At 33.9% G+C, this 21,495-nt stretch overlaps 1 protein-coding gene across 14 annotated transcripts in view; it reads left to right on the forward strand.

The window, feature by feature from the left end:
• LOC136024812 (palmitoyltransferase ZDHHC16B-like) overlaps positions 1-21,495 on the forward strand; it is a 229,143-nt gene that overhangs the window by 83,350 nt on the left and 124,298 nt on the right. For 3 of the 14 annotated variants that reach the window (XM_065700289.1, XM_065700290.1, XM_065700288.1), the window contains exons 6-7: positions 11,722-11,934; positions 19,219-19,353. The exons of 10 other annotated variants lie outside the window; for them this stretch is intronic. In XM_065700289.1, the coding sequence (XP_065556361.1) occupies positions 11,722-11,934; positions 19,219-19,317 (312 nt within the window). In that variant the 3' untranslated portion in view covers positions 19,318-19,353. Of the gene's footprint in view, positions 1-11,721; positions 11,935-17,474; positions 17,545-19,218; positions 19,355-21,495 lie in introns of those variants that run through there. One more of the 14 variants, XM_065700293.1, reaches the window with a different exon arrangement.

Raw genomic sequence — 21,495 nt, forward strand, 5'->3', positions numbered from 1 at the left:
AACTTGTCAAAAGATGTCAAAAGAATGTCAAAAGACATTAATTAGTTTTGTTTTGTGATTTATATTTTGCTTTTAGATTTTCCGTAATCCATACAACATGGATCTCTGAATAACTGGAAGTCTTTCCTTGGTCTAACGAAAAGCAGGCAAGTCCTTTTTTTTCTCTCTTTCATACTAATTGTTTCTAAAAGGAGGCAGGGAGGAGGCAGCAGGTAAATATTTTTACACCTTCATTCTTTTACTATTTCTGTTTTTTCTAAAATTCCTATTTGTTTTCTCCCTTGATTTTATTCCATTTCGTGTATTTGTAATAAAACAACATAGTATTTCAATCTTGTCAAAATTAGAAAACAAATATAATAAAAAAGGAAAAAAAAGAAGAAAAGACAGTGAAAGAAAACAACATAAAAATAGCTTAGTCATCTTCAAAGGGCTCATGGATTGACGCTACTTAAATGAGTCTTTTGTGAGGATGCAGAGAATCAAAAACATTGTGGAGAATCGCGGCAGGCATCTAACTTACTCATGAAGTAGTTGAATTTTGTCTCAGAATTGCCGATTCTTCCCCTCCCCTCCCTCTCTCCCTTCATTGAAATTTTTGAAGCTAAAATCGGTTATATCGTATTGAAAATTGGTACTTACTTTTTTAAGCATACTTTTTTTGATAGCATGTAAATTATCAGCATAGAAAAAAATGTAGATGGCGGGGTTTTCCTTTTTCAAATAGTAACCGAAATGCGAATTTAGCTAATGGAGATTGAAAATTGTCTGTCGTGAAGATGAAATTTGTCTAGTTGTTTTAGAAAATGGATTAAATTAAATGGATTAAATGGAGTCCTAAAACGGACACCCTCAACCTGAAAAAATTCTATCGGTGATTCTTCTATCTTATTCCATGTATTTTATTCTTTTTGTCTTATTTTTCTATTCTTATTCTTTTCTTCTATATTGTTGTCCAGAGGTTTCGAGATTTCAGTTTTCTCTTAAGCTGTGTTATATTTCTCTCTTTTTACTCACGGAATTCACTGATAAATCCAGCTTTGGATGGCGAGTGTAGCTTTGGCCAAATCTTAGACGCCGAAGAAAACTTTCCCTTTTACTAAGAACTATTCCCCAACGATAGGCGGGAAAATCAGAGACGTTTTTGTCAGTTTTTACGGTATCCTGTAAACTTATGCTGTGGTCATAGTACATTTTGAGCTGTCATTGCTAAATTAATCTGCATATTTTTCTAAGAGGGGGGAGGGGGCTCATTATTCCGGCAAATTCTGGTTTCTGGATAAATCTTTTGATCAGTGAAAATTTTGGCCATTAGCAATTATAAGGGCAATAGTTTATAATGTGCATTGCAAGGATCGAAGAAAATGGGGGAAAAAAGTATAAAAACTATACGAAAAACGGAAAAGGATTTTTAAGTTTTTCCGTTCTATTTTAAAACTTGTATTTTACAAAAAATCTTTTTACAATACCCTTACATATATTTACACTTACCACTAACTTGTATTACAACAACTTTCAGTTGCCATAACCAAATGCATTTGTTTTTATCTTGATTGAATTTTTACGGAGGGAGAGCGTTGTCCATATTAACTGATTAGTTTTTCTAATTCATCTATACATTCCAAGGTGGCAACATTGACAAAAATGGGGTACTGTCCTAAAAACTTCGTAATTTTGAAACAGCCAAAAGAAAAATCTTCAAAAATTGCATTTTTCAGGTATTCAATAAGCCTTAAGAGATTTCCAGGGAGAAAAACTGTTTGCATTAGCCTACAATGTCCTTCGTACTTTGAAATTCCTAAATCCTGATTCTATTTCAGAAAGTGGTATTCTGTCCTATTTCCATCTGTATTTCCTCCGTTTGGCAACGGAGTCAATTGGGAAATAAATTCAGTTCGATATTACTGCTGGTTATTTAGTTTTTTAGAGTCCTTCATTGAAAATCATTTACCTAGGTGAGTTTTTTTTTTTAATTGTCCTTTTTTTTATTTTCTAATAATATTAAAATTATATGCTTAGACAAAATCAAAAGATATAGAGCAGAGGTAGTCGAACTTATGCTCGTGCCACATTATCTGTTGATAAAAAAGCTAATATTAATGAATGATATGTCATGTTTAGTTTAACGTCAGGTTTGCGGTACAAGAGTGAAAAAATAAAGTAGTACAAAAGGGTTTAAAAGCCTACATTTTAATTTAAGTTATTTAATAACTAATTTAACTTATTTAATGTATTTTAATAACTTATTTAACCTAGATTAAACTAACATACCTATTACATTGATGAACCAGTCATATCTATCTATATATTGATCCCCAGCCGCGCGGGCACCCTGAGTCCAATTATTGCCTGAAAAGAACTGAAAGTTCTAACTACAAACAGTGAAACGAACTCAAGGCTGTTTCCAGGATTTCTTCTCGGAGGTGTTTTGTAAAAAAAAAAAAAAAAAAATCTTTAAATTCAGATTTAAAAAGAAGAATAAGTGATTATCATTGTTTCTGTTTAGAAAAATTTGTTCATATGTATTTTTTTTGCTTTTGTACAATTCTTCGTAGAGTGTAGAGATTTTAGGGGAGGTTTGGAGGGGGCGGTTGGGTCCCCTGGTCCCCTCCGCAATCCCTCGCTCTTTACGCTAAAGTTTGACTCTTTGCCACAATGCTACGTTTTAAAACAACTAAAAACTTTAACGTAAAGAGCGAGGCGTTGAGGAGGGGACAACCTATTTCACATACGAAGTAATTTCTGTTTGTTTTGAGTTTTAATGTTGCTCCTTACTTTCAGTTAAAAAAAAGTAGTTTTTTTTTGTTTAATATATATATATATATATATATATATATATATATATATATATATATATATATATATATATATATATATATATGTATATATATAGCCTCCTAGTTTCAGAGGTCGTTCTTGTTTGTACGTCAGAGAGACAGCTCTTGTTTTCATTTGTAAAAACTTAATCTTCTTATTGATATTATAAAATAAACGGAACTCTCAATAACAAGGAAGAGCCTTGTGCAAAAAGTCGACAAGTCACACGAGTAACAAAGAAGAATGGCGCTTTTGAAATTTTTCCTAGGGACTAAAAAAAATCGATTTGAAATGATAAATTTTGTCTTGTTCTCCCTTTTGAATTTCGACTCCTGACATTTATAAAGAAAACATAACAACACTTAAGGGTCGAAAATGATTTGAGGGCAACCAGGCACCCCTTCTGTGCCATTCCCTCCACCCGCTTGATATTGGACCGAAGTTGTTCTTTTTTTCAAAAGTTTCGGAAAGGCTTTCCGAAATAATACGTCAGTAAGCTTTCGTCACGCGTACCTGAGTTTGTCTTATAAGTAGCTGCACATTCAATGCTATTCAAAAAGATGGAAAATTGGACATTAATAAAAGAAAAACTTTGGAATTTAGGATAAATTAGACACTAGATTCTCAAATTACTACATATTAGAAGCCACAAGCTGGTAGTGGCAAGATTCAGTGCGTTTTTCCTTGATATGAACATAAAAACAACAGATATTTGTTTTCAATTTCTCTAAGCTAAACTTGACAACCCCTTTGTTATTTGAGAATTGAGAAGCTATTTTTAGATTGGTTAACCTGTGTTGAAGGACATGATATTTTTTGTTCAGTTCTCATATATTAGGACTTTTTCATGTTTATCAATGACAGAAATGCCAATCTAGGGTAAAGCATCTTGTTTCAGAAACAACCTCATTCCAGGCCCAAATGCATGCCTAAATTTAATTTTACTGTGGTATTATTAAATGACCTGATCGCGTTGAGGACAACAGTTGAAACGATATCTAGATAAAAACTGAAAGGGGGCCTGTGGATATACAAATAGATTTACCAAATGTAAAACACCTGAAACACAAAAATAATTTCGAATTTTTATTGTTATTTCGTTCTTCTAAATAAATTTCACTGCAATATCTTACAACGAAAAATTTAGCTACTTCACTGTTCGTTCCCGAAGGACTTACTCTTGAGGGATTTCAATGCATGGGACCGCGTCATACTAGAACAAAGAACAAAAAAACACCACGGACCAATATTCATTTTTCTTCAAAGTACCTACAAAACTTCCAAATTGTCGGTGTTTGTTAAGTAGGAATAGTCATTATTTAACGATCATCAGTAAATTCAATTGTAGTTTGACTTTTTCTTTTCTGGCCCATCACCTGCATCGTCGTCGTAAGTTTCTTTACCTTCCAATTTTGGTGAACTTCATCATTGTCAGCTGTAATTGGGGCGTAGAGACTAATCGCTGAAAGCCGTTTTGATTCGTGCATAACTGTGTTATTGATATGTGCTAAGAAACTTCATCGTTTGACCTTGGAAGTCGAGGATTGTTGCTGTTTCCATCGTCAAAGATCCAAGATCTAGATCGAACATCAGTTCCAGGTTCCCGCTACAGATTCCAGTTTTAGAAAAAAAAGTGAAGAACGTCGAAGGACAATTTGCGATTGTAAAGCATGCATTTTAAGTTCGAAGGCGAGTAGGAAATCTGTCAGTAGTGTTTAGTGACGATTTTGCCTTGTTTTCACAGCTTTGACTTAATTTATTTCTTTTAATTATTTTTTCTTTTTAAATGAGTGTAATTCCTATTTAAGATTCTTCAGATCCTGAATTTGATAGAGATATTGCTTCATCCTTTTTGAACGAAATAAATAAGTAAAGGTTTAAAGGCCCCTTTGAATTTCGATTCTTCAAGTCGGGATAATAATCCTACTAGTCGTAAAATTGTTGACTTCTGTGGGTAATTTAATGACGAAAGAAAATGCCACTATCAGAAGTAGTGCAAATATGGGAGATTTTTCGCGGGATAATATAACTGATACACCTAATGAAGGTAAGAGCAATAAGGATAATATAATAATAATAATAATAATAATAATTTATTTGTGACCCTCTTGAAACAGCGGAGCATAAAACAAACACACAGACAAAAAACTTCTGGTAACACATTAAATTACTGTTGAAACATTTTAGAAGATCATGAAAAGGGTTAATAGTAAAATGTATCGATTCGGATAGTTTCTGGTGTAGCACTTTAAGTTTATTTAATAAATCTGGAGCCCCGAAATTTGTTACCATATCACTGTTCTTGTACCAGGGAGGAAGATACAACAAAAAACGGAGGGAACGAAAATAAGATGACTCGAGAGCCTTTAAATTTTTTTCTTTTAAACAGGATACAATCCAGAAAGATATAAAACCGAGTGATCACAAAAGCAAGAATAAATTTGTGAAAGGCCTTTGCGGTTGTATTTCCCCCTGTTCGCAACAATTTTAGAATAACCCACTTGAAGTTTAACCTTAGCATCAGAAACAATTTTATTACGAAAAGAGACTAAATTGTTAGTAAGGGTAATGCCCGACCACCTTAAAGAAGTCGCGCACGGAATGCTAATTAGTATAATTACTCTTTGATATGAATCAAAGAGTAATTGGGTTAGTAAATATATGTAAGGGTATTGTAAAAAGATTTTTTGTAAAATACAAGTTTTAAAATAGAACGGAAAAACTTAAAAATCCTTTTCCGTTTTTCGTATAGTTTTTATACTTTTTTCCCCCATTTTCTTCGATCCTTGCAATGCACATTATAAACTATTGCCCTTATAATTGCTAATGGCCAAAATTTTCACTGATCAAAAGATTTATCCAGAAACCAGAATTTGCTGGAATAATGAGCCCCCTCCCCCCTCTTAGAAAAATATGCAGATTAATTTAGCAATGACAGCTCAAAATGTACTATGACCACAGCATAAGTTTACAGGATACCGTAAAAACTGACAAAAACGTCTCTGATTTTCCCGCCTATCGTTGGGGAATAGTTCTTAGTAAAAGGGAAAGTTTTCTTCGGCGTCTAAGATTTGGCCAAAGCTACACTCGCCATCCAAAGCTGGATTTATCAGTGAATTCCGTGAGTAAAAAGAGAGAAATATAACACAGCTTAAGAGAAAACTGAAATCTCGAAACCTCTGGACAACAATATAGAAGAAAAGAATAAGAATAGAAAAATAAGACAAAAAGAATAAAATACATGGAATAAGATAGAAGAATCACCGATAGAATTTTTTCAGGTTGAGGGTGTCCGTTTTAGGACTCCATTTAATCCATTTAATTTAATCCATTTTCTAAAACAACTAGACAAATTTCATCTTCACGACAGACAATTTTCAATCTCCATTAGCTAAATTCGCATTTCGGTTACTATTTGAAAAAGGAAAACCCCGCCATCTACATTTTTTTCTATGCTGATAATTTACATGCTATCAAAAAAAGTATGCTTAAAAAAGTAAGTACCAATTTTCAATACGATATAACCGATTTTAGCTTCAAAAATTTCAATGAAGGGAGAGAGGGAGGGGAGGGGAAGAATCGGCAATTCTGAGACAAAATTCAACTACTTCATGAGTAAGTTAGATGCCTGCCGCGATTCTCCACAATGTTTTTGATTCTCTGCATCCTCACAAAAGACTCATTTAAGTAGCGTCAATCCATGAGCCCTTTGAAGATGACTAAGCTATTTTTATGTTGTTTTCTTTCACTGTCTTTTCTTCTTTTTTTTTTCCTTTTTTATTATATTTGTTTTCTAATTTTGACAAGATTGAAATACTATGTTGTTTTATTACAAATACACGAAATGGAATAAAATCAAGGGAGAAAACAAATAGGAATTTTAGAAAAAACAGAAATAGTAAAAGAATGAAGGTGTAAAAATATTTACCTGCTGCCTCCTCCCTGCCTCCTTTTAGAAACAATTAGTATGAAAGAGAGAAAAAAAAGGACTTGCCTGCTTTTCGTTAGACCAAGGAAAGACTTCCAGTTATTCAGAGATCCATGTTGTATGGATTACGGAAAATCTAAAAGCAAAATATAAATCACAAAACAAAACTAATTAATGTCTTTTGACATTCTTTTGACATCTTTTGACAAGTTGTTGAGCACACCAATGCAAAGGTTTTAGTCATAAAATCTGGCCCTGTAACCCCCCCCCCCCCAAGGCCTTCTTAATACGTTTCGCACTGGCTGAAATCAGAGCCAACTCAGCAGGAGTAATTGACGGTCTCTTTCGCTCATATTGTTCAAATTTTCTGAATATTCAATTAACAGGTTGGTTAATTATGAACTTTGTCATGTAACGCACTTCCACTGTGTCGTCAACTTGGTATTCAACCTAATAGCCTACTTGTCAGATTTAAAAAAACGCCATCATTTTCTTTTTACAAAGGGGGGATTTCTCCCAAGGAAAATTGTGTGGGACGAATTGTTGGAGGGTCGAGGCAAATTTTTCGGGGGGGAGGGAGAAATTCAAATGGTGGAAAATTTCCATGTTAAAATGAATTTGATCTGCATGCCTTTTCGACTGTGTGCATATGTAATTAACAAAAAATAAGGTAATTTATACAAATTTACGGTCAAAAAAATTTTTACTCAGCCTGGGATTACCTCTTTTGCGAATTAAATAAAAAAAAACAAGTTTTTTTTAACTGAAAGTAAGGAGCGACATTAAAACTTAAAACGAACAGAAATTACTTCGTATATGAAAGAGGCTGCTTCCTCATCAACGCCCCGCTCTTTACGCTAAAGTTTGACTCTTTCTCTCAATTCTTCTTTTTAAAACAGTAAAAAACTTTAGCGTAAAGAGCCGTGCGTTGATGAGGAAGCAGCCTCTTTCTTATACGAAGTAATTTCTGTTCGTTTTAAGTTTTAATGTCGCTCCTTACTTTCAGTTAAAAAAACTTGTTTTTTTTTATTTAATTTCTGAACGTTTTTGAATCAATGCATGTTTTGATTTTGGCTCTCCGCAGAGGAATAATCAAAACGAAATTTGCATTTTTTTTTTTTTTTGGCTAAATGGCTTTCTCATAATTTCGATCGAATGATTTTGAGAAAAAAAGAGGTGGGAGGAAGCCTAGTTGCCCTCCGATTTTTTGGTTAATTAAAAAGGCAACTAGAACTTTTAATTTTTTACGAATAGTTTTATTAGTAAAAGATTTACGTATCTTATAAATTAGCTTACGTAAAGAACTTTTGTATTCTCATATTTTTATTACATATATGAGGGGGTTCGCCCCCTTGTCAGATCTTCGCTCTTTACACTAAAGCTTAAATATTGTCCCAATTCATTAAGAATGACCCCAGAATCACAAAAGCCGTAGAATAAATAGTTGAAATTACTAAAAATGCTTTAGCGTAAAGAGCGAGGTATTAGGAGGAGGTGAGCGCCTCATATGGGTAATAATTTCTGTTTGTTTTAAGTTTTAATGCTGTTCCTTACTTCCAGCTGTAAGAACTTTTTCATATTTATTTTTTCATTGTTTTTTTAAATAATGCTAGTAAATCCTGCGCTCCCTTCATGGGGATTTTCTTCCCCCATGACAAATTATCGATGGAAAGTTCCCCCAGCATATCCCCCTCTTCTCAACCCCTCCCCCCAGTCAAAAAAATTCTCCTGAAAACACCTGTACACTTCCCAATAACCATTACTACATGTAAACACAGGTCAAAGTTTGTAACTTGTTGCCCCTCCCACGGGGACTGTGGGGGAGTAAGTCGTCCCCAAAGACATAGTTATAAAGTTTTTCGACTACGCTGAATAAAATGGCTATCTCAGAATTTTGATCCGCTGACTTCGGTAAAATAATTAGCGTGGGAGGGGGCCTAGGTGCCCTCCAATTTTTTTGGTCACTTAAAAAGGGCACTAGAACTTTTCATTTCCGTTAGAATGAGCCCTCTTGCAACATTCTAGGACAACTGGGTCGATACGATCACCCCTGGAAAAAAAAACAAACAAAAAAACGAATAAACACGCATCCGTGATCTGTCTTCTGTCAAAAAATACAAAATTCCACATTTTTGTAGATAGGAGCTTGAAACTTCTACAGTAGGGTTTTCTGATACGCTGAATCTAATTGTGTGATTTTCGTTAAGATTCTATGACTTCTAGGGGGCGTTTCTCCCTATTTTTTAAAATAACGGAAATTTTTTCAGGCTCGTAACTTTTGATGGGTAAGACTAAACTTGATGAAACTTATATATTTAAAATCAGTATTAAAATGCGATTCTTTTGATGTAGGTATTGGTATTAAAATTCCATTTTTTAGAGTTTTGGTTACTATTGAGCCGGGTCGCTCCTTACTACAGTTCGTTACCACGAACTGTAGTAAGATTTTTGACAAACATCGATGTTTGTGTTTATCGATTTGGTGTACGATCGTGATTTCCAATTTACGGAATTGATTCCCCTATGAAGGGAAATTGTCCAGGTAGGGGCAAATTTCCCCCAGGGGGAATTTTCAGGAGGAAAGTCGTCCACAGGGGGAATTTTCGAATATTTTAAAATTCAAAAATACGATCGTTATTATTCAGCGAGGGCGATTTCCATGGGAGAGGGGTTACGTAGGGGAGAATTTTCTTATGAGTCATTTTGTGCAGACGTAGAGTTTTCTGCAAGGAGGTCAGTTTTCGTGTGAAACTTGATAAAACATTCTCGAGTATAATTTAATTCAGGATTCAGTTCTATGTTGAGATTTACTCCATTTTCGCTTAATCATTAGTCCATAAGCGTAATAAAACAGTGTAAACAAAATGAGAATTTTACATAATGTTTTACTGCGTTTAAGAACAACTGATTAAAGTATGGACGTGGAACGTCCCATTTTGGTACGTAGTTTGAAAGCTGAAACTTTTGTTAACAATGTGCTAATATGACAAAAGTCCAATTGAAGGACTTTTGCAGTCAAAAAGCTAATCAAACTTAATAAATAAAAGCCTTTGAACTAGAAAGTACTCTGAAAAAATCAATGAGAGAATACATTTTTACACGTTCCAAGTGTATTGATTACAATATTCTTTACACAGAATTATGTCCACTTTCTATTCGGCTAAGACTTGTTATTCGGCTCATTTTTAATTGAACCGCCAACAAAAATCACAAATTAGTAGTATTATAAATGCGGAACGGAAATGTTCTAAAGGGGGGGGGGGTGTAATTTCTAAGAATTTTTTAACGCGAAACAGATATCACTGGAGAAAATCGTTAATCGATAATTACGATATCAACGTTGAATACACCCTTAAGCTCTACAATTAACTATATGTTGCATAAGCTTATATTACGTTATGAAAAATTCTACATTTCTATTTAAATAGAGTTCTATTAAATAGAATTCTATTTAAATAGAAAAAATTCTATTTGTAACAACAAAATAAAATTCATGGAAAAGCAATTAACGAACTTTCACAACAAACTAAACTGGAAAATGTTCCTAAAAAACCTTTCACACTTGATCATAGCTTAAATATCCATTGTTTCTCTAGTTCCTCTTAAAACAAGAGCCAAGAGCTCGTATGGCACTTGAGATGAGGTCGGAAGAGCCAAGAGAGAGCTCGTATGGCACTTGTGATGAGGTCGGAAGAGCCAAGAGAGAGCTCATATGGCACTTGTGATGAGGTAGGAACCTAAAATTAGACTCGGTACTAGAGTTATCGATTTTGCTGTTCAATATTTATTGGAAACTATTACAAAGATAAACTTGCAAATACAGTGTTTCTGTAGTCTCTTCTTGTTCGGTATTGTAACGTTTGTCCCACCAGGTTTCATTTTATATATATATATATATATATATATATATATATATATATATATATATATATATATATATATATATATATATATATATATATATATATATATTCACAGGTGGGACATAGGGACACAACTACAATGGCGCGTAACTAATATGGCGCGTAATCACTTACGCGCGGGGGGGGGGGCTTGGGGGGGCCCGAAGCGCCCCCACCAACTAGGTGTTGGGGTGGCGCGAAGCGCCACCCCAACAGCTAGTATATATGTAAAAATAAGTTGTCTGTCTGTCGAGTGACGTCATTATATGACGTCTGAATTATTTCATCATATACCAATTCAAAAACGGATGCATTCAAGCCGAAGTAGCTGAGCTGGTAAAGCGTTATGTTCCAGGTTCCTGGTCCGAGAGGTTTCAGGCTCGAACCTTGGCTTTAGCATTAATACAAAAGAAGAAAAAAACTAAAAAAGGTAAAAACTACAAAAAAAAAACTAAAAAGAAAATACCAAAAAAACTAAAAAAGCTAAAAAACAAAAAAAAAAACTAAAAAAAGGTAAAAAACTAAAATCTAAAAAAGAAAAAAAACGAAAAAACTAAAAAAAAGGGAAAAACTACAAAAAAAACTAAAAAGAGAAAAAAACAAAATTTAATAAAAAAATTAAAAAAAACTAAAAACTGAAAAAGAAAAAAACTAAAAAAAGGAAAAAAAAGAAAAAAAAGGAGAAAAAGAAAACTAAAAACCGGGAAGGTTTTTATATATATATATATATATATATATATATATATATATATATATATATATATATATATATATATATATATATATTTATATATATGGTATATCTCCAAAATACCTTTCATTTTCCTTGGATTTAGTCAGTGTGGCTAGTCAACTTATTCACTTCAAGGTTTATTGTGACAGATTTGATGTCACAAAGATTTGAGACGCTTACGACTTCAAAAGTACCATAAAACAACAGTTCAGTATTTTCCTAATATTGGCCCAAACAAGAAGCCGTAAAAATGATGGATTTGACCTAAAAATTGCTTTTTCATTTTTAATAAACTGCTTTTTGGGCAATAAAGCAATATACTTGCTTTTTCATATTTATAGTTAGTAGAGTCGCATGCTATTGAGAACCAAGCACCACGACCACGAAATTGGCGGCGGTCAGCAATCGTATTTGAAGCGTTGATAACAGTGGCAGTTTTCTTAGCTCTTGGCGCTCTGACTCTGTGGCACACGAGATTAATAACTAGAAATGAAACAAGCATTGAAGCATTGGAAAACTCAGATGTGAGGAATAAAATGAAAGAATCTGGAAAGGTAATATTACCAAGAAATTTTCAAAATTTGGTGTAAATAAAATTAACAGTAAAGAAGAGATAAGATAAATTTTAATCTAGAATAATGTCAAAATTTTTGGGAAAATAAAATTAACAGTAAAAAAGAAATAAAATAGAGGGAGAAAACTATAATTAAAAAATAATCAACACTTATATCAAACAGTTCTGAAAGATGATACCCAATTAAGTGGAATAAGAACCTTATAAAAACTTCACATGAACTAAAAACTACTAAAAAGCTTCAGAATGAAGAGCAAGGGATTGAGGAGGGGGCAGCTATCCTCACATATTATATTATTTATGTTTTTTAAAGTTTTAATGATGCTCCTTACTTTCTGATGAATTTTTTATTTATTTAATAAGTTAAGGTAAGAGATCAGACACTTTTAAAGATTTTTGAATGCAACTCTTTTCCTTGGGTTATACTTGAACATTTTTGGGCTAGAAAGAGCGCTTTTGGAAAAAAGGATACTTTATTCATTTTATTTCCAATTAAACCCTAGCTAGTTTTTCATTCTTGCTCTTTTCTTGTGAAAAATAGTGCTTACGCTTTTTCAGTTTGTGTTTTCCTGGTACCTAGGGAATTTTCCCATTTCGGTGGCGTGTTTACTTTTTTCTGCTTTCTCTCAAAGGACAAACTTGTACAAAAATAAGAACTTGATGAAACATGTGGCTGGACTGCTGAAAAGGTTATAAGCAAACAGTTAGAACTAGAGACTTTGAGCTTGAGTTTGAGTCGAGGCCCCAGTGTTCTAGAGGATTACTTCTTATGTTCTATTTTTGCTCATTTCGACATTTTTGTCCCAAAAAGTTCTAGAGCTTGGTAAAAAAAAAAAAAAAAAAAAAAAAAAAAAATCAGTGCTAGGCTAACGCGAAAATCTATTAAATCGTGGTCTAAAATTATAACAATTATCATAAGCTAACTATTCAGAAATAAAAAAAATGGAATGAAAAGGGATATGAAAAAAAAATTGGTGAGAGAAAAAAAAGAGAGGAAAGTAGTTGCGTCCTAAAGTGTTAGAAGAATAACATGTTGGAAGACAAAAGGGTCCCATTTCGGATTTTGAGTGCTTTTTATGGCACTTGGTATTTACCAAGTGACATATAGCGATGGTAATTCATGTCCGTCTTTCTGTCTGTCGGCGTGTCTGTCTGTCGGTTCTGGTTTTGCTAGTTCGGGCGCTTCTAGATAAGCTAGGACGATGAAAGTTGGCAGGCGTATCAGGGACCAGATCAAATTAGAAATAGTCTCACCCTCGATTCGACCATCTTGGTGGGGGGAGGGGGAGCGAGCGAACGAGATAGTCGAGAATAATTTTATATGCTAATAAAGCAAATGATTGTTCTTCTTAGCTGTGGCTTGATGGTCTAGGGGTATGATTCTCGCTTAGGGTGCGAGAGATCTCAGATTTGAATCCCGGACCACCCCAATTTTTACATGAAGAAAATCCGAAACTAGATACGTGATCAGTATAGCGATCGCTGAAAGTTGGCAGGCATATCAGGAACCGGACCAGATAAATTAGAAATAGTAGCTTCCCTGATTCTACCATATGGGGGAGGGAGGAGCGGAAGGACGGTTAATTCGGAAAAATTAGAAAAAACAAATTATTTTTAACTTACGAACGGGTTATTGGATCTTAATGAAATTCGCTATTTACAAGGACCTCGTGTCTCAAAGCTCTAATTTAAATTTTGACCGGATCTGGTGACTTTGGGGGGAGTTGGAGAAGGAAACTGGAAATCTTGGAAAACGCTTAGAGTTGAGAGATCAGGATGAAACCTGGTGGGACAAACGTTACAATACCGAACAAGAAGAGACTACAGAAACACTGTATTTGCAAGTTTATCTTTGTAATAGTTTCCAATAAATATTGAACAGCAAAATCGATAACTCTAGTACCGAGTCTAATTTTAGGTTCCTACCTCATCACAAGTGCCATATGAGCTCTCTCTTGGCTCTTCCGACCTCATCACAAGTGCCATACGAGCTCTCTCTTGGCTCTTCCGACCTCATCTCAAGTGCCATACGAGCTCTTGGCTCTTGTTTTAAGAGGAACTAGAGAAACAATGGATATTTAAGCTATGATCAAGTGTGAAAGGTTTTTTAGGAACATTTTCCAGTTTAGTTTGTTGTGAAAGTTCGTTAATTGCTTTTCCATGAATTTTATTTTGTTGTTACAAATAGAATTTTTTCTATTTAAATAGAATTCTATTTAATAGAACTCTATTTAAATAGAAATGTAGAATTTTTCATAACGTAATATAAGCTTATGCAACATATAGTTAATTGTAGAGCTTAAGGGTGCATTCAACGTTGATATCGTAATTATCGATTAACGATTTTCTCCAGTGATATCTGTTTCGCGTTAAAAAATTCTTAGAAATTACACCCCCCCCCCTTTAGAACATTTCCGTTCCGCATTTATAATACTACTAATTTGTGATTTTTGTTGGCGGTTCAATTAAAAATGAGCCGAATAACAAGTCTTAGCCGAATAGAAAGTGGACATAATTCTGTGTAAAGAATATTGTAATCAATACACTTGGAACGTGTAAAAATGTATTCTCTCATTGATTTTTTCAGAGTACTTTCTAGTTCAAAGGCTTTTATTTATTAAGTTTGATTAGCTTTTTGACTGCAAAAGTCCTTCAATTGGACTTTTGTCATATTAGCACATTGTTAACAAAAGTTTCAGCTTTCAAACTACGTACCAAAATGGGACGTTCCACGTCCATACTTTAATCAGTTGTTCTTAAACGCAGTAAAACATTATGTAAAATTCTCATTTTGTTTACACTGTTTTATTCCGCTTATGGACTAATGATTAAGCGAAAATGGAGTAAATCTCAACATAGAACTGAATCCTGAATTAAATTATACTCGAGAATGTTTTATCAAGTTTCACACGAAAACTGACCTCCTTGCAGAAAACTCTACGTCTGCACAAAATGACTCATAGGAAAATTCTCCCCTACGTAACCCCTCTCCCATGGAAATCGCCCTCGCTGAATAATAACGATCGTATTTTTGAATTTTAAAATATTCGAAAATTCCCCCTGTGGACGACTTTCCTCCTGAAAATTCCCCCTGGGGGAAATTTGCCCCTACCTGGACAATTTCCCTTCATAGGGGAATCAATTCCGTAAATTGGAAATCACGATCGTACACCAAATCGATAAACACAAACATCGATGTTTGTCAAAAATCTTACTACAGTTCGTGGTAACGAACTGTAGTAAGGAGCGACCCGGCTCAATAGTAACCAAAACTCTAAAAAATGGAATTTTAATACCAATACCTACATCAAAAGAATCGCATTTTAATACTGATTTTAAATATATAAGTTTCATCAAGTTTAGTCTTACCCATCAAAAGTTACGAGCCTGAAAAAATTTCCGTTATTTTAAAAAATAGGGAGAAACGCCCCCTAGAAGTCATAGAATCTTAACGAAAATCACACAATTAGATTCAGCGTATCAGAAAACCCTACTGTAGAAGTTTCAAGCTCCTATCTACAAAAATGTGGAATTTTGTATTTTTTGACAGAAGACAGATCACGGATGCGTGTTTATTCGTTTTTTTGTTTGTTTTTTTTTCCAGGGGTGATCGTATCGACCCAGTTGTCCTAGAATGTTGCAAGAGGGCTCATTCTAACGGAAATGAAAAGTTCTAGTGCCCTTTTTAAGTGACCAAAAAAATTGGAGGGCACCTAGGCCCCCTCCCACGCTAATTATTTTACCGAAGTCAGCGGATCAAAATTCTGAGATAGCCATTTTATTCAGCGTAGTCGAAAAACTTTATAACTATGTCTTTGGGGACGACTTACTCCCCCACAGTCCCCGTGGGAGGGGCAACAAGTTACAAACTTTGACCTGTGTTTACATGTAGTAATGGTTATTGGGAAGTGTACAGGTGTTTTCAGGAGAATTTTTTTGACTGGGGGGAGGGGTTGAGAAGAGGGGGATATGCTGGGGGAACTTTCCATCGATAATTTGTCATGGGGGAAGAAAATCCCCATGAAGGGAGCGCAGGATTTACTAGCATTATTTAAAAAAACAATGAAAAAATAAATATGAAAAAGTTCTTACAGCTGGAAGTAAGGAACAGCATTAAAACTTAAAACAAACAGAAATTATTACCCATATGAGGCGCTCACCTCCTCCTAATACCTCGCTCTTTACGCTAAAGCATTTTTAGTAATTTCAACTATTTATTCTACGGCTTTTGTGATTCTGGGGTCATTCTTAATGAATTGGGACAATATTTAAGCTTTAGTGTAAAGAGCGAAGATCTGACAAGGGGGCGAACCCCCTCATATATGTAATAAAAATATGAGAATACAAAAGTTCTTTACGTAAGCTAATTTATAAGATACGTAAATCTTTTACTAATAAAACTATTCGTAAAAAATTAAAAGTTCTAGTTGCCTTTTTAATTAACCAAAAAATCGGAGGGCAACTAGGCTTCCTCCCACCTCTTTTTTTCTCAAAATCATTCGATCGAAATTATGAGAAAGCCATTTAGCCAAAAAAAAAAAAAAATGCAAATTTCGTTTTGATTATTCCTCTGCGGAGAGCCAAAATCAAAACATGCATTGATTCAAAAACGTTCAGAAATTAAATAAAAAAAAACAAGTTTTTTTAACTGAAAGTAAGGAGCGACATTAAAACTTAAAACGAACAGAAATTACTTCGTATAAGAAAGAGGCTGCTTCCTCATCAACGCACGGCTCTTTACGCTAAAGTTTTTTACTGTTTTAAAAAGAAGAATTGAGAGAAAGAGTCAAACTTTAGCGTAAAGAGCGGGGCGTTGATGAGGAAGCAGCCTCTTTCATATACGAAGTAATTTCTGTTCGTTTTAAGTTTTAATGTCGCTCCTTACTTTCAGTTAAAAAAAACTTGTTTTTTTTTATTTAATTCGCAAAAGAGGTAATCCCAGGCTGAGTAAAAATTTTTTTGACCGTAAATTTGTATAAATTACCTTATTTTTTGTTAATTACATATGCACACAGTCGAAAAGGCATGCAGATCAAATTCATTTTAACATGGAAATTTTCCACCATTTGAATTTCTCCCTCCCCCCCGAAAAATTTGCCTCGACCCTCCAACAATTCGTCCCACACAATTTTCCTTGGGAGAAATCCCCCCTTTGTAAAAAGAAAATGATGGCGTTTTTTTAAATCTGACAAGTAGGCTATTAGGTTGAATACCAAGTTGACGACACAGTGGAAGTGCGTTACATGACAAAGTTCATAATTAACCAACCTGTTAATTGAATATTCAGAAAATTTGAACAATATGACGGGAAGAGACCGTCAATTACTCCTGCTGAGTTGGCTCTGATTTCAGCCAGTGCGAAACGTATTAAGAAGGCCTTGGGGGGGGGGGGGGGTTACAGGGCCAGATTTTATGTCTTAAACCTTTGCATTGGTGTGCTCAACAACTTGTCAAAAGATGTCAAAAGAATGTCAAAAGACATTAATTAGTTTTGTTTTGTGATTTATATTTTGCTTTTAGATTTTCCGTAATCCATACAACATGGATCTCTGAATAACTGGAAGTCTTTCCTTGGTCTAACGAAAAGCAGGCAAGTCCTTTTTTTTCTCTCTTTCATACTAATTGTTTCTAAAAGGAGGCAGGGAGGAGGCAGCAGGTAAATATTTTTACACCTTCATTCTTTTACTATTTCTGTTTTTTCTAAAATTCCTATTTGTTTTCTCCCTTGATTTTATTCCATTTCGTGTATTTGTAATAAAACAACATAGTATTTCAATCTTGTCAAAATTAGAAAACAAATATAATAAAAAAGGAAAAAAAAGAAGAAAAGACAGTGAAAGAAAACAACATAAAAATAGCTTAGTCATCTTCAAAGGGCTCATGGATTGACGCTACTTAAATGAGTCTTTTGTGAGGATGCAGAGAATCAAAAACATTGTGGAGAATCGCGGCAGGCATCTAACTTACTCATGAAGTAGTTGAATTTTGTCTCAGAATTGCCGATTCTTCCCCTCCCCTCCCTCTCTCCCTTCATTGAAATTTTTGAAGCTAAAATCGGTTATATCGTATTGAAAATTGGTACTTACTTTTTTAAGCATACTTTTTTTGATAGCATGTAAATTATCAGCATAGAAAAAAATGTAGATGGCGGGGTTTTCCTTTTTCAAATAGTAACCGAAATGCGAATTTAGCTAATGGAGATTGAAAATTGTCTGTCGTGAAGATGAAATTTGTCTAGTTGTTTTAGAAAATGGATTAAATTAAATGGATTAAATGGAGTCCTAAAACGGACACCCTCAACCTGAAAAAATTCTATCGGTGATTCTTCTATCTTATTCCATGTATTTTATTCTTTTTGTCTTATTTTTCTATTCTTATTCTTTTCTTCTATATTGTTGTCCAGAGGTTTCGAGATTTCAGTTTTCTCTTAAGCTGTGTTATATTTCTCTCTTTTTACTCACGGAATTCACTGATAAATCCAGCTTTGGATGGCGAATGTAGCTTTGGCCAAATCTTAGACGCCGAAGAAAACTTTCCCTTTTACTAAGAACTATTCCCCAACGATAGGCGGGAAAATCAGAGACGTTTTTGTCAGTTTTTACGGTATCCTGTAAACTTATGCTGTGGTCATAGTACATTTTGAGCTGTCATTGCTAAATTAATCTGCATATTTTTCTAAGAGGGGGGAGGGGGCTCATTATTCCGGCAAATTCTGGTTTCTGGATAAATCTTTTGATCAGTGAAAATTTTGGCCATTAGCAATTATAAGGGCAATAGTTTATAATGTGCATTGCAAGGATCGAAGAAAATGGGGGAAAAAAGTATAAAAACTATACGAAAAACGGAAAAGGATTTTTAAGTTTTTCCGTTCTATTTTAAAACTTGTATTTTACAAAAAATCTTTTTACAATACCCTTACATATATTTACACTTACCACTAACTTGTATTACAACAACTTTCAGTTGCCATAACCAAATGCATTTGTTTTTATCTTGATTGAATTTTTACGGAGGGAGAGCGTTGTCCATATTAACTGATTAGTTTTTCTAATTCATCTATACATTCCAAGGTGGCAACATTGACAAAAATGGGGTACTGTCCTAAAAACTTCGTAATTTTGAAACAGCCAAAAGAAAAATCTTCAAAAATTGCATTTTTCAGGTATTCAATAAGCCTTAAGAGATTTCCAGGGAGAAAAACTGTTTGCATTAGCCTACAATGTCCTTCGTACTTTGAAATTCCTAAATCCTGATTCTATTTCAGAAAATGGTATTCTGTCCTATTTCCATCTGTATTTCCTCCGTTTGGCAACGGAGTCAATTGGGAAATAAATTCAGTTCGATATTACTGCTGGTTATTTAGTTTTTTAGAGTCCTTCATTGAAAATCATTTACCTAGGTGAGTTTTTTTTTTTAATTGTCCTTTTTTTTATTTTCTAATAATATTAAAATTATATGCTTAGACAAAATCAAAAGATATAGAGCAGAGGTAGTCGAACTTATGCTCGTGCCACATTATCTGTTGATAAAAAAGCTAATATTAATGAATGATATGTCATGTTTAGTTTAACGTCAGGTTTGCGGTACAAGAGTGGAAAAATAAAGTAGTACAAAAGGGTTTAAAAGCCTACATTTTAATTTAAGTTATTTAATAACTAATTTAACTTATTTAATGTATTTTAATAACTTATTTAACCTAGATTAAACTAACATACCTATTACATTGATGAACCAGTCATATCTATCTATATATTGATCCCCAGCCGCGCGGGCACCCTGAGTCCAATTATTGCCTGAAAAGAACTGAAAGTTCTAACTACAAACAGTGAAACGAACTCAAGGCTGTTTCCAGGATTTCTTCTCGGAGGTGTTTTGTAAAAAAAAAAAAAAAAAAAATCTTTAAATTCAGATTTAAAAAGAAGAATAAGTGATTATCATTGTTTCTGTTTAGAAAAATTTGTTCATATGTATTTTTTTTGCTTTTGTACAATTCTTCGTAGAGTGTAGAGATTTTAGGGGAGGTTTGGAGGGGGCGGTTGGGTCCCCTGGTCCCCTCCGCAATCCCTCGCTCTTTACGCTAAAGTTTGACTCTTTGCCACAATGCTACGTTTTAAAACAACTAAAAACTTTAACGTAAAGAGCGAGGCGTTGAGGAGGGGACAACCTATTTCACATACGAAGTAATTTCTGTTTGTTTTGAGTTTTAATGTTGCTCCTTACTTTCAGTTAAAAAAAAGTAGTTTTTTTTTGTTTAATATATATATATATATATATATATATATATATATATATATATATATATATATATATATATATATATATGTATATATATAGCCTCCTAGTTTCAGAGGTCGTTCTTGTTTGTACGTCAGAGAGACAGCTCTTGTTTTCATTTGTAAAAACTTAATCTTCTTATTGATATTATAAAATAAACGGAACTCTCAATAACAAGGAAGAGCCTTGTGCAAAAAGTCGACAAGTCACACGAGTAACAAAGAAGAATGGCGCTTTTGAAATTTTTCCTAGGGACTAAAAAAAATCGATTTGAAATGATAAATTTTGTCTTGTTCTCCCTTTTGAATTTCGACTCCTGACATTTATAAAGAAAACATAACAACACTTAAGGGTCGAAAATGATTTGAGGGCAACCAGGCACCCCTTCTGTGCCATTCCCTCCACCCGCTTGATATTGGACCGAAGTTGTTCTTTTTTTCAAAAGTTTCGGAAAGGCTTTCCGAAATAATACGTCAGTAAGCTTTCGTCACGCGTACCTGAGTTTGTCTTATAAGTAGCTGCACATTCAATGCTATTCAAAAAGATGGAAAATTGGACATTAATAAAAGAAAAACTTTGGAATTTAGGATAAATTAGACACTAGATTCTCAAATTACTACATATTAGAAGCCACAAGCTGGTAGTGGCAAGATTCAGTGCGTTTTTCCTTGATATGAACATAAAAACAACAGATATTTGTTTTCAATTTCTCTAAGCTAAACTTGACAACCCCTTTGTTATTTGAGAATTGAGAAGCTATTTTTAGATTGGTTAACCTGTGTTGAAGGACATGATATTTTTTGTTCAGTTCTCATATATTAGGACTTTTTCATGTTTATCAATGACAGAAATGCCAATCTAGGGTAAAGCATCTTGTTTCAGAAACAACCTCATTCCAGGCCCAAATGCATGCCTAAATTTAATTTTACTGTGGTATTATTAAATGACCTGATCGCGTTGAGGACAACAGTTGAAACGATATCTAGATAAAAACTGAAAGGGGGCCTGTGGATATACAAATAGATTTACCAAATGTAAAACACCTGAAACACAAAAATAATTTCGAATTTTTATTGTTATTTCGTTCTTCTAAATAAATTTCACTGCAATATCTTACAACGAAAAATTTAGCTACTTCACTGTTCGTTCCCGAAGGACTTACTCTTGAGGGATTTCAATGCATGGGACCGCGTCATACTAGAACAAAGAACAAAAAAACACCACGGACCAATATTCATTTTTCTTCAAAGTACCTACAAAACTTCCA

This window comes from Artemia franciscana, chromosome 3 (assembly GCF_032884065.1).
Source record: "Artemia franciscana chromosome 3, ASM3288406v1, whole genome shotgun sequence".
NCBI classification, from domain to species: Eukaryota; Metazoa; Arthropoda; class Branchiopoda; order Anostraca; family Artemiidae; genus Artemia; species Artemia franciscana.